Here is a 14,809-nt window from a genome sequence, read left to right as displayed (position 1 = left end):
GATTGGTCGAGACGCTACAACGTATTGTTACTCCTTATAATATATCATGTGCTCCGAGGCGCAGAAGCGGTGTCTGATTCATGAATGAACTGATTATTTTCAATGAACCCGTTAAATCGGTTCGCAAATCGCACCAAACGATTCATTCACGAATTGTACTGATCCGATTGCAGCTGTTCTTGAGTCGACAACTCACTGATTCAAATGAACCGTTTAGTGCGAGTCTCCAGTGAATTGAATTCACAAGTAAGAACCGGGAGATCTTGTGAGCGCGCTCATCTGATGCTGTTAAAAGTAAGTTACTAATGTTGAATTTTAGGATTTATTATTGTAACTGAAAATCATATTTAGGTTAAAGCTGTCAGTTGTTTGTGAACTAAATCTGCTGTAAAGGGTGATCTGTTTAAGCCCACTGAAATGCTTGAATGCAGACACATTAACATCAGAATCTCTATGTTTTAGGTCAAAAAACATTAAAATAACACAGATTAAAATAACTCATGCACATTCATCTTCACCGCTGCTGTAAAGTTAGCAGTTTTACTAAGATGCTGCGATTTTAGCCCTATGTGACGTCTGTTTTTATATTGTTTGTCAGCACACATAGCCTAAGTTACTATGTATCTGGATCAACTAGCCGAGTAGACAAATGTTTTCATGCTGAAAATAAGTTAATAATGTTAGCTGTTGCTACCTCTCTAGCTAACGAGCTTGCTGGTGCTAAATTTAGGTAATTAAATAAAAAATTAAGTGCAAATATTTTTATTCAACCACCTAGATAGATTACATCTGAGGGAAAAAGATCTCTATGTTTTAGGTCAAAAAACATTAAAATAACACAGATTAAAATAACTCATGCACATTCATCTTCACCGCTGCTGTAAAGTTAGCAGTTTTACTAAGATGCTGCGATTTTAGCCCTATGTGACGTCTGTTTTTATATTGTTTGTCAGCACACATAGCCTAAGTTACTATGTATCTGGATCAACTAGCCGAGTAGACAAATGTTTTCATGCTGAAAATAAGTTAATAATGTTAGCTGTTGCTACCTCTCTAGCTAACGAGCTTGCTGGTGCTAAATTTAGGTAATTAAATAAAAAATTAAGTGCAAATATTTTTATTCAACCACCTAGATAGATTACATCTGAGGGAAAAAGAAAGGATGTGATGTTCAGAACATGGTAACTACAGTAATTATCAAAGTGGGTAGTGATGCCCTCTGGGGGCATTTGACCAGAGGATATATATTCACTGAATCTGAATATTCAAATACATCAACACCATTACAATTATTTAAAACTTTGTTAAATGACTTAATGTTGTTGAGTATTTATATATTATCGTTTATAATATTATTATACTAATATTATTAATAAATATAAATGCTATGACGGAATATGCCTCAAAAGTGTATGTGATATAAATCAGTGATGTTAGCATAGTAAATGGTCATATTAAGTACCAATCAATCATGTCAAATCATTTAGGGAGCTGTCAGATGTAATATCCACTTTGAAACATGGGAGTAACTCTTTCAGGTTACTGTGTAGCAATCAGCACATTCATTAAGGATTCTGCTCATGTTAGACAGCAGGTTGAAAACTCAAAGTTATGCACTGCCCCCAGTTCCTCCTTTGCAATTAGAGGTCCATCAACTCTAACATCTTACTATGTGGTCATTACTTAGGAGTAATTTATAGTTATTTATAGAAGCAGGCAGAAGTAGGTTCATCCTTCGCAAAGCTAACTGCTCAGGGGTGTTTTTATGAGGCTGGTCATTACAGTTCAGTACCTGTTCATAGGAACATTGCTAAAGTGATTCAGGGTGAACTCGAATGGAAATTGTGGTGGAGTGGTCATCTTTTATGGAGGTAGTTTCTTGGCTGTGGTTTTCTGAGATAAACTGTCTTCAACTCCCCACTCGGTTTATAAAACCACTTATGCACACCAAGGCTGCATTTATTTGATAAAAAAAGAGTCAAAACTGTAATATTATGAAATATTATTACAATTTAAGATATTGTCTCCTCACTAATGTATCTTAAAATTAATTCCTGTGAAGCTGAATTTTCAGCAGCTATTACTGTTAGTCTTCAGAACTCATGACTTTTTATCAGAATGTATTCATGAATAGAAATTTTAAAAGAACAGCATTTATTTAAAATAGAAATCTTTCGTAACAATGTTAAAGTCTGTACTGTCATTTGATAAATTTAATACCTCCCTTCTGAATTAAAGTATTAGTTCCCTTTCGTGGAACTTCGAACTGCGTCCTCTAGGGGTCGCTATGGGGAACGCCTCGTCGTGACCCGTGTCTGAAGCCTACATTGAAAAAACACCAACTTGTTTGGCCGGCGACAGCCATGACGTCACTACCGTCGCAACTAGTACAAAATAGGCGCCGGTAGCGCACATCATCACTTTCTTCGTCTTCACTGACCATTCTGTTTGAAGCGTGCATTCCAAAAGCAAAGTAAGAGTATTTCTTTTCCTACAATGGCGAGCACTAGCGGAGCGTTTAGAAAGTGTGTACATCCGTGTCAGCGGTTTCTGACACCCGATGATTCACACGATCTATGCGTTGTTTGTTTGGGGCGAGGAGCACGCACGCGATGTCTTCGAGGAGGCAATCTGCGTGCAAATGATTAATTGCATTATGAAAAAACAAGATTTTTCAATCGCAGAGGCTGCGATTACACTCGGTCACGTGACATGCGAGGGTAAAGAGGTGTGTTTGACTTGAAGATCGATCGGTGTGTGTCATTAAAGTACAGCGAGAGAAAGCACAAGGAGACGTCCGCTCTCTTATAGCTCGTGCAGTGCTTTGATGACACACACCAATCGATCTAAGCAGCGCTGCTTCAAGTCGAACACATCTAAGCAGTCTTCAGAGGAAGCATCAAGTTGGCACGCTACAGTGTTGCCAAGTCCGAAGTTTGGGGAACCCCTCCATAAAAACTTGTATTTTACCCCCGGAACGTGATTTTTACCGGTGGACCCCCCTCAAAACGCGATTGGGCTAATTTTGAGTAGCAATTAGGCGGGTTTTGTTGTGAAAACCTGGCAACCCTGGCACGCTAGCAGATATGTTTGAAAGCGTATATAATGAACATACTTCAAAACTGCACATTAAAATTACTCAAGCAGTAACCGTTATGGTGCATTTCATTACTGAAGACTTCAACCTTCAAGACCCAGGCAGGTGCTGGTCATTCAAAAGCTAAATGCAGAAAATATGACGAGGCATAAAAAAAATATCTCTTTATTTATTCCTTTTCTTTCTAACTTGTACTTATTTGAACAATGTCTAGAAACTTGCTATTACAAGCACTTCCTGTATCTGTTTGCCTCTTTAAGAAGAATCGCTTTGTTTCCCCCAATTGTAAGTCGCTTTGGATAAAAGCGTCTGCAAAATGACTAAATGTAAATGTAAATGTACAGTTGTCGTGTCGCGCCGCAACAGCTCTACACTGGACGCGACAAAGCGACTGTTGCAAATCATTTTAACTTTGTGTCAGTACGTCATAAATGTTATGACGTACTATGAGTCAGCCTAACTGTAACACAAGCTAAATAATTATTAACTACTTTGCTCAAGAGCCTGTGTATTCTGCCCAAACTGTAATCATAAGATTGTTGTAAGTCACCTGAAATCAGAGAGCAGCTCTGCTAGAGGAGACAAGAGCCGGTCGGGACTCAGCTTGGGCTGTTTGATAACAGAGAGCCTGAACCTCTGATATCTCTTTATTTATTCCTTTTCTTTCTAACTTGTACTTATTTGAACAATGTCTAGAAACTTGCTATTACAAGCACTTCCTGTATCTGTTTGCCTCTTTAAGAAGAATCGCTTTGTTTCCCCCAATTGTAAGTCGCTTTGGATAAAAGCGTCTGCAAAATGACTAAATGTAAATGTAAATGTACAGTTGTCGTGTCGCGCCGCAACAGCTCTACACTGGACGCGACAAAGCGACTGTTGCAAATCATTTTAACTTTGTGTCAGTACGTCATAAATGTTATGACGTACTATGAGTCAGCCTAACTGTAACACAAGCTAAATAATTATTAACTACTTTGCTCAAGAGCCTGTGTATTCTTCCCAAACTGTAATCATAAGATTGTTGTAAGGGTTTTGTGTGAAATCTGTGAGTGATCCATAGCAGGGGTGGTGTGATCCAGCCGAACTAGGTCAAGTTCTTCCCTTCCATTAGAGCGTCATTAGTGTTCAAAGCCACCATGATATTTTGTTTTTTATTAGCCTTGTCAGAATCATCCGATGCAGATGAATGGGGAAGATACAGTCTATTGTTCACCAAGGGGAGGTAATGTTATTTAATTTGCACTGTACAGTTTCTTATTCTGTTTCTTTGTGTTTGTCCATTTTCAGTCTTTACACCTTTTTCTTTTCTTCCCAAGTCATACACAAACCATTTTAAGTTGTCATCGGGTTGTTCTGTCAGACAGTGAGCTCATCCAGCTGTAATTGCACAGTCAGGATCCATCCTGTTTATTTTCTGTGTGCGATTTTTACACTGCACATCAGAAATTCTCATCACCACTCATTAAAGTCATACAGCAATCTGACAAGATTGCTTCTGAAATAGTCAGATGCTTGATGGATGCTAACACAGATGCTTGATTCGTTTTCTTAAGCACAACAAACTTTTAAAACAACAGTGTTTTAAAACATTAACAGGAATATTAATTGAACAGGTGAAATGTGTTAGTTTAATGATATGTGTTTGACTGTCCCAGTTTCTTTCATGTAGTGACATCCTATTGAAATAGTACATATTTTTAATGGCCAGTAGCCTTTAATTTGTGTATTTAAAGAACTGGCACAATGATGGTAAAAACACTTACTGGAACATTTCCTGTATATAGATTTTTTGTTTAACTACGATTTCTCATTTGTCTTGCCATATTGATTTTGTTACTGGCGAAAATAGATGGCAATATTATGACTATTGGGTGTTGATTCCGTGTTTTCAGAGAAACACACTGTTCTGAATCAAATCCTTTACAGTCTCGGAGCACTTACGGATTACTTTGACCTACTTTCCTAAGTGGGATTTTCAAAGGAAGTATGGTGCCTCCAGTCTTCTGCTACATTTATAATATTGAGCAAGATCTGTGAAGATGATATGCTGCTAGATCGTTAATGTATGCCTAATATATTGATGCTTTCCATCAGTATATTAGTGCAAATTTGTACTTGTGCAAAACTCTGAAAACCAGTTTGCCATCATCTACCAAGGGTGGTATTCACTTTGTTATGTTATGTTATGTTACAGGTATATTATATTTATTTGTTTATATTTAAAGAACTGGCACAATGATGGTAAAAACACTTACTGGAACATTTCCTGTATATAGATTTTTTGTTTAACTACGATTTCTCATTTGTCTTGCCATATTGATTTTGTTACTGGCGAAAATAGATGGCAATATTATGACTATTGGGTGTTGATTCCGTGTTTTCAGAGAAACACACTGTTCTGAATCAAATCCTTTACAGTCTCGGAGCACTTACGGATTACTTTGACCTACTTTCCTAAGTGGGATTTTCAAAGGAAGTATGGTGCCTCCAGACTTCTGCTACATTTATAATATTGAGCAAGATCTGTGAAGATGATATGCTGCTAGATCGTTAATGTATGCCTAATATATTGATGCTTTCCATCAGTATATTAGTGCAAATTTGTACTTGTGCAAAACTCTGAAAACCAGTTTGCCATCATCTACCAAGGGTGGTATTCACTTTATGTTATGTTATGTTATGTTACAGGTATATTATATTTATTTGTTTATTCATTTATATAGGGAATTCAGCAGTTGAAAATATAACAAAATATAACAACCATCAAATGAACAAAATGGCTTTTGAAGATTAATTCATTTTGATCCGCGAGATCAAGCAAGAGCATCAGTAAAATGATCCGATTTTCCCTTCACTTACTACTCAGAAATAGTGATCTGAATAAGTAGCTGCTAATGAATAAATATAAATGCAAATGTAAATAATAATTGGGCAACTTAATTACCATTTGTTTATTGTTTGTTTGTGTAAAAGGGGCACATGCTACTGTCTTCTACCAAAAAAAAATCTTATGAAAAAACATGGATTACTTGGATTTTTAGTGTACAGAATGCTTGAGTTCACTCTGTTGTAAATTGACATCCTTTTTCTCTCAGGGCTCAAGTGGTTTGACTGGTTCGATCCCTTGTGTCTTTCATTGTAAATCTGGAGGGGAGAGGAGAGAGCGCAGCTTGTTAACCGCTTGTTGCTCTTAGTCGTGCAAACAGTGAAGTCATACCTTCCAAGGCTTGTTTTGCTCACCGGTGATGTCACCAGCAGCCAATCAGCAGGCGCTGCTGCAGTAGGTAGTGGGTGCAGCGGGAGTCTTGGGTATATGCACGGGGACGCGCTGGTGGCTCTCCGGCTCTCATCATCACATCATTATAGGGATGGAGAGAGAGAGAGAGAGAGAGAGAGGAAAAGCAGCAGCTGAGAATATCTAATCACAGTAATGAGTCAGTCATTTGATTCCCCAGATTTTTGTATGTGATGTGTCTCACAAAGGAAATTACATACTGAATAAATAAATTTTTGTCCTCCTAGGCTTGGATTAAGCCAGACTGTTTTATCTGTTATGCACCTCTTAAGGAAGCTATCATACTCTCTTACATACGCTGATTATACCTGTTTTTCATTGGCCAGTGACCTTAAGCCAAGGTCAGTTTTGCTCTTGCAGAAAGGAACACTTGGATTTGTATCCTATCTAATGCAAATATTATATTTGATGAATCAGTTTTGATTTCCTATTTGTTTGCTGTGTGCAAGATAAGCTTAGATGTCACGGTTACTGTAGCAAAGGTTGAAAGTTTGATAGCAGTTTCAGCAGTTTGAAGTCTGTTTGATACGGTGTTATTGCTTATATAGCTTTCTAGGAAATTGTGATTTTAATAAAATTCATTCATTTAGATCAGTCTTAGTGTGGTTGCTTTTCAGGTGTGTGAGACATACAGTGGGGTCCACAAATCTGAGACCACTGGTGAAAATGCCTCTGATTGCATTTACTTGGTAAAGGAAAATTTAACATTTAAGAGTTGAATTAATGAATTGTTTTAATGAACACATTTTCTCAATAGAGATTATTGTTTAGAATCATTTAAAAAAATTAGATTTTTTTTGTAATATTATTATATTATTATATATATATTTTAACCAAACTGTGTGTGAATATTTACCTTTAATTACATGATTCATATGAACAACATGTTCATATAATTTTTTTTTTATTTGACATAACTGTAATGACTTCAGTTCAGTGATGGAGTCAGTTGTGATCTCAGTAATGGCTCTGAATGATTCACTGGCTGAGTGAATCTGATTCAGACTGCTAGCTCACATGTTTTGAGACTGTTTTGTGAATCTTTTTGACTGGCTCATTAAAAAGAACCAGTTCATTTGAATCGGACATTGCAGCACGCGCTGTGTTTGTTGTTGCGTGGAAACAATACTTGACTGCACTCTAGCGAGATGACAAACCCGCAAAACAAACCTTTCATGACCTGCCAATATTGAGTACATTTTAATTAACTGTTGTACATTTTAATTTTAATTTTAAGCCTAATGATTATGTTATCCAGCATGATTTGAGTATAATCCGAAGAGCATTTTATGCTTCAACAATATCAACAACTGACCATCTGTAAGAATCTGTACATATGATTGTCACAAATATGATTATTTGATTAGTGACCTAGAAGTAATGCAGGATCTAAATAGTTCTTGTTTTATGTTGTACATTATTCAAAATTAAAAACAAAAAAAATTACTTCTAGGTATAATTAGGGGACAAAAAAATCATTATAGTTGGCATCGTAGTGAATAGAGAATGAATGCGTGTATATTGATTAGTAAAATAGTTTCAGGATATCCGGATATAGTTAACTTATGCAGAATTGAACTTCAATCAATGCTTTAGTCTACAGGCTTACTTGATCTACTAACCAAAGTCTGTTTTCAGCTGTTAGATGAATCATTGCTCCCCAAAGCAGTTTCAGAGTGTTTGGTACAATCCTATCTTCATCAAAGTCCATATGTTCTCACAGGTGCCCACGGAGTCAGAGAGGAGCCCCAGTTTGTGACGGCCCGCGCAGGGGAGACCGTGATTCTGGGATGTGACGTGGCTCACCCACTCAACGGCCAGCCCTACGTGGTGGAGTGGTTCAAGTTTGGAGTGCCCATCCCCTTCTTCATCAACTTCCGCTTCTACCCTCCTCACGTGGACCCCGAGTACGCCGGTGAGCTCTGATTTCCGCCACATTTTATTAAATTTTCCACAGAAATAAAGCCACTTTGTATCATTTGGACAGTGTTGTAAATATTTTTTAAATTGAATAATTTAATTAATTATTACATTTAATGAAGGAAATTCACTAATTTTACATCAGTTTTAGACATCCTCTTTTTCAAGCAGTTTTTTTTTGCATTGGTAGTGACATATCTATTTATTTATTTCATTTCGCATGAATGAAGCTTTTTCATGCACCAATATGCACATTAAATTGCATTAAAACACAATTTGGCCTTCTTAATGAGATAAATACTGTTGAAATGTTCCTTTCCAATTATTGCTGTTCCAGACTTCTTATTTTTTCTCATGTGGCTCTGATTTGTCACATGAAATTAGTGAACAGTATGTGACTGTTTGGTCTGAGGTCATTATTTGCAGTCAGATAAAACAGCCTCCATTAATATATCCAAACTGTTCCATCACAACAAGTATGATTTTCCTAAAATTACCCTTATGTGAACCCTGTTTTAAACATGGAAGGATGCCTTTCCACGTCTCATCTTGTTTATGATCTAAGGCTACGTTCACACTGCAGGCAAATGTGGCCCAAATCCGACGTGACTCAGATCTTTTTTTCTCATGACAATGTGAACAGCACAAACCACATGGAATCTGATCTTTTCAATTCCGATTTGTGCCACTTCCATATGTGGTACTAAATCTGATACAGGTCAGATGTTTTAGAATGCGACCTCAGTGTGAACAGTCATGTCGGAATTCATGCGACTTTTACGTCACTCTAGTCTAGATAAACATTTGTCACGATTCTGCGCTCATGGGAGTCACTTCAAAGATTGTACATACCCAAAGCTATCAAGACAATTGTGAAAGGTAGTCAGTAGAAGTACAGTGATGTGTCAGAACTCATAAGTATTGCAGTGACAACTCTATATACAAGCGAAACATAAGGGCTCGTATCATAAAAGTTTCAAAACTCTGCTCTCTCTGCGTGTTTACGTCCATATGACAGCGTGCTGCGTAAGTGTTGCCAAGTCCACAGTTTTCCCGCAGAATTAGGCAACTTTTTCATCGTTGCTGTGGGTTGAAGCGACCCCACTAACGCGATATATAACCCCCAGAACGCGATTGGGATAATTTTGGACTAGTTTTGAGAAGCAATTGGGCAGATTTTTTGTGAAAACCTGGCAACCCTGTTCGTATTGTTCTTGTGCACATGCAGGTCAGTTCAGAACCATGATCTGTTCACACTGGAAATCTGATATAGGCCACATTTAAAACAACAATGTTAACAGCTATACAAAAAAATCGGATCTGAGCAAAAATCGGAATTGAGCTCTAAGGCTCGAGAACAGCATTTGTGGATGTTGCAGGTTGGGATGTACCAAATCAAATAGTGAGTTTAATAGTAAACTACAGGCTGGTATTGACTAAGTGTCACTTTGCTTTCAGACCAGTTTTGTGTCTATTTCAGGTGTATAAAAGCTTTTTCAAAACTACTAATTCAGATGTGTAAAATAACTATTTTATTTCATTTTTTAAATTTGACCAGGCACTTCCCAAAAAGTACTAGCATTTGGTGGGTGTTATTTCCTCACTCTGGTTGAATGTAATGAACAGGCCTATATTACAATTAAATAGTTATTTAAAAAATTGTAGCTTACAAATAGCTTAAAACCATGTCTTATCTTATTTAGAAACCCATCAGTGTCTGCCTGTTTTTTGCTTTTGGCCTGTAAGATGACAAGTTTTCATTTGGTCAGTAATCTGTCAATAAATATAGGTTGCTGGTCTGCATTTATAATTGATGGATAGCTCACCTGTTTTTTTTTTTCTTCTTTTTTTTCATATGTAGGGTATCACAGCAGGTCGTTTAGTCATATGTTTGACCCACTGAAATGGAGATATCTTACTGTTGTCTCTGAAATCAGCCAGATCAGTCCAGATCTCAGCACATTATTTAATCTTGCTCATAGAGGCTGAAAGCTTTATCACAGGGCAAGAGCTGGCCGTGTCAACAAATTATGAATCGAAACTTGTGGGCTGGTTTGAAGAAAGCTCTTATCTTTTGCTCCTGTGTATCTGACGGTCCAGATCTGTGGACAGGTGAAATAGGTGCTGATCTCAAGAGCAAAGCATCAGCCGAACAGATGAAAGGGGTTTTGGGATGGGGTGGAGGGGAGCGCGGGAGATCAAATACGATCCTTTTCTTCCTAATTGAGATTACATAATTGATAAGGAGTGGAAACAGAAAGGGCATATTTTAAGAGCATGTCAGATTTATAAAAGCAAAGAAACTGTGATAGTTTATCAGTCGTGGCTCGGGGCAGGATATGCAATTTTAATAGCTCTCACTCAGAATGAATGGTAATGAGATTGCAAAGTTTTTTTTTATTTTTTACTTTCTCTCATCCTGAATCCACAGCTGAATTTCCGGCAGCGATTGTGCAGTGCTGAGCTGTTTTTTTTTTTTTAACAAATTAAGAAATAAAAAAATCTCAAAGGCAGTTGCTGCCGGTGCTTCAAACCTGGGATGTGCCTGATATGAAATCTTATTTGAAATTTTTATTTGGTCTATAATAATAATAAAACAAAAATAATAAATAAGAAACATAATAAAATAAAATAATAATAAAAAATAAAATACTAAAAACCAAAAACTTTAATTAATCATTTTAACGGCATTTAACATGATTGATTTTAGTTTTTATTGTTTATGTATTTTGGAAAAAATAAAATTAATTGCATAATAATTCGTATAGTGCATTTTAAATAATGGTTATTTATTGTTTTTTTAAGTATTAAAAATACATATAAAACTTTTTGAAATTTAAATAAAAATATTAGTTTTTTTATCAGTTTTGGGCAACACCTAACGTCCTACGTCATCCACTGGATTGCCACTCTCTCGTGAACGCGCATACGACAGTTAGCGGAAGCTAGAGATTACGGCTTATAAAGCTTTAAATATGGATATTTTTCTTACACAAACGCATCGCTTCACTTCAGAAGGCCTTTATTAACCTCCCGGAGCCATGTAGAGCACTTTTTATGATGAATGAACACACTTTTTTGGGCTTCAAAATCTCGACCCCCATTCACTGCCATTATAAAGCTGGGAAGAGTCAGGTCATTTTTAATATAACTCAGATTGTATTTGTCTGAAAGAAGAAAGTCATATGCACCTAGGATGGCTTGAGGGTGAGTAAATCATGGGGTAATTTTCATTTTTGGGTGAACTATCCCTTTAATATGTGTGTCGTACATATATCAGTAACATCTTTGTTTGTTGCAGTAATATGTACATACTGTTCTATTTGTATCGTTCCACACAGGAAGCACAAGTTCCACATGTCTTTTATTTGTTCCACTGAGCAGGATCTATAATTGCCATAGATGACCTTGTGACCTATATATACATGAGGTCTCATTCAGCAGTGTATTTCCTCTGACCTCTGGCCTTATATTGGACACTGCCTCCTCCAGATTAACTCTGCACATCTACAGTAGCTCTGTGTCTTAGTGCGTGAGACCCCTGCTGTAATGGTAACTGGTGTGCGTCCAGCATAACTCAGGCATAGATATCAAATGTCCACCAAATGACTCCATATGAATCCCATGTATTGGGTCTTTGTGTAACCATGAGATTGAGAGATGATAAAGTGCCCACATATCTGAAAGACACTGTATTATTCATTAATTCTAAATAGAGTTGAAAGAATGTATTTTGTATTAGCTTATTATTTTATTTTTTATTTATATATTATTTTATAATTTTCTTTTTTAATTTCAGTTCAAGTCCTAATAAAAATATTTTTATGTGCTTTTGTCAATTTATATATATATATATTTTTTATTTTAGTTTTAGTATTTTAAGTTCTTCAACTTAAATGTACTGTATATATTTCAAATGTTTCTAAGTCTTGCTACATTTTTATTCAGCTTTATTTCAGTGAACAGAAATAATTTTTAATAGTGTTAGTTTTAGTGAACAATAATAACACTGCATAATGTACTCACCCTTGTGTCGTTCCAAACCTTAATTTTCTTCCTCTTTTTTGTTTTGACCATATGAAGGGCAGTGGGGTCAAATTCTTCAAAGTTCTTCAAAAATGTCTGCTTTTGTCTTCCGCACACAGGTTTGAACTGTGCCTTTAACTTAATGAGGGAGAGAGAGAAAGAACAAGAGAAAAAAATATGAATGTAAGAGAAGCAGTTTCATGCTTCCATACTGTATTGACCTTCAGCGTGTCACTTCTTGAGGACTATCTTTAACCTACATCGCATGTCAGCGTTGTTTCTCTATCTCCCATCAACATTCTCTCACAGCTGTAAAAATAGGCCGGGCGTTTGACCGCTCTCATTTCGCTTCTGGTTCTCCTTCAGTGTTTTTGATCTGCAGGGCCTCACAGAAGCTGTGTGTAAGGAATATTTTTGATTGTGTGACCTTGGTGTTCAGTGGGCACAATAGTGTACTATTTCCAGTCGCCCTAATAGTGCTGCTTTCTATTCGAGTGAAGAAAGACACAAATGTCTGAAATTGTTTGTCAGCGTAACACTATTTCAAAAAAAGAATAATATCTAACAATAAGTTATGCTTCTTTAGCTCAAATCACACACACAAAAATTCTTTCAGACCGTCCAACTAATGTGCATGCAAGATATTGAGTTCATTTGCATAATATTCTTTTATTTTGTATGTTGTGGGACTATAACAAATTCTTTTCAGACTGTGTATTGGCTGTGGTAATGCCTTTTGTATTGGAAAAAAAAAGGTTTTTGAGGACAAACACAGGCCCTTAATAGCCTTTAATGCTGCTGTCTTGCAATCCCTCTGCCTGTGCGGATATTGTTTCCTGCCATCTGTCCAGCACTGTTGGCAGAATATACGGAAAAAGGCATAAATCCCCCTCTCTGCTTGACCCTCGAAGACAGCTAGCTAGCTATATCATAGTGTCATGATGGATTTGCCCATGTCTGGCGCGGTTAGAGATGTGTGTTTTTCCATGTGCTCATGGGAGTGTCAGAAATTACTGTGGGCCACTTCGGCTCTCACTTCAGCCTTCACGGCCCCTGGACCTGACACTGCTGTCACTAAAACATCACACAGTGATGCGGCTATGGACCCAGGCTGTGTACATTATTGCTAGTGCAAAGATAAACAATTAGATTTATTTTACTTGAATTAAATGTGTAAATGTCCTTAGGCTTTTTTTTTTCATGTACAAAACCAGAAAGTTGTAGCATTTATTAAAAGACCAGCTTAGAGTGGTGTGAATAAAAAGAATACTAAAAAAATTATAAAGTATACAAATAATTATTAATAAAATTTATTTAGTTTTTAAAACACATTTAATTGAGATAAAATGCATTCTGAAATAAATGTTTTAATTATCTGTTCATTATAATTTTAAATGCCATTTGAAATCTAAATTGAGTAATATTTGTGTCTCAAACTGATTTATTTAAACCGTTTACTTGCTGTTTTGTGGTAGACGGGTGTTTTGGATACCGTTAGAGCATCTCTCACATCTTTCGTTTGTCTCTGAACTCCACAGGCCGAGCCAGCCTGCATGGCAAGTCATCTCTACGTATTGAGAGGGTTCGTTCGGAAGACCAGGGCTGGTACGAGTGCAAGGTCCTGATGCTGGAACAACAGTACCACACCTTTCACAACGGCAGCTGGGTGCACCTCACAGTCAACGGTGAGTCTCTGACCTAAGATCAGTTTTTCTCTTATGTCACTATAGGGTTCAGCTTTTGTTTTTAGGCTGAGGAAGGAGAGCCTGGATCAGGCTGAGAATGTCAGGTTCATCCCAGAACATGTTTGTTGTCAGTTTATATCCTTACCAGATGTGTTGTGATAAAGAAAGTTGTCCTAACCAGCTGTAAGTCTGTCTTACTTATTTGGCTATTTGGTTTTACTCTCTGTGGCACAGCCCTAATGATGCTTTTTTCAGAAGTAGTTTGGGGTCATTAAGTCTCTTATGCTCACCAAAGTTGCATTTATTTGATAAAAAAATACTGGGAAAATGTTAATATTGTGAAATATTATTACAATTTAAGATAACTGATTTCTATTTGAATATAATTTAAAATGTAATTTATTTCTGTGACGGCAAAGCTAAATTTTTAACAGTTGTTACTCCAGTCTTCAGTGCCACATGATCCATCAGAAATCATTCTCATATACTGATTTGGTGCTCATGAAGCATTTCTTATTATTATCAATGTTGCAAACAGTAGTGCTGCTTAATATTTTTGTGGAAACATGACACATTTTTTTTTAAAGATATTGGATTAATAAAAGCATTTATTTTATATGGAAATGTAACATTTTAAATGTCTTTACTGTCACTTTTGATCAATTTAAACAAAAAAATAATATTTTTACTACACATTTATTGATAATTATTGCTGAATAAAAGCATAGTAATTACAATTTCTTAAGAAATATAAACTTTTAAATGGTAACGTCCTTAATCTGAACC

At 36.4% G+C, this 14,809-nt stretch overlaps 1 protein-coding gene across 1 annotated transcript in view; it reads left to right on the top strand.

Annotated features, from left to right (window-relative positions):
• Nucleotides 1-14,809, top strand: part of LOC107561052 (protein turtle homolog B-like) — an 88,885-nt gene that overhangs the window by 5,756 nt on the left and 68,320 nt on the right. Inside the window, exons 2-3 of the mRNA XM_016245391.1 lie at nucleotides 8,099-8,307; nucleotides 13,877-14,023. Of these exons, the coding sequence (XP_016100877.1) occupies nucleotides 8,099-8,307; nucleotides 13,877-14,023 (356 nt within the window). The remainder of the gene's footprint in view (nucleotides 1-8,098; nucleotides 8,308-13,876; nucleotides 14,024-14,809) is intronic.

The sequence above is a fragment of the Sinocyclocheilus grahami genome, unplaced genomic scaffold (assembly GCF_001515645.1).
Source record: "Sinocyclocheilus grahami isolate Dianchi unplaced genomic scaffold, SAMN03320097.WGS_v1.1 scaffold755.1, whole genome shotgun sequence".
In the NCBI taxonomy this organism is placed as follows: domain Eukaryota; kingdom Metazoa; phylum Chordata; class Actinopteri; order Cypriniformes; family Cyprinidae; genus Sinocyclocheilus; species Sinocyclocheilus grahami.
The sequence above is the reverse complement of the archived record's forward strand: the minus strand, read 5'-3'. Positions and strand labels throughout refer to the sequence as shown.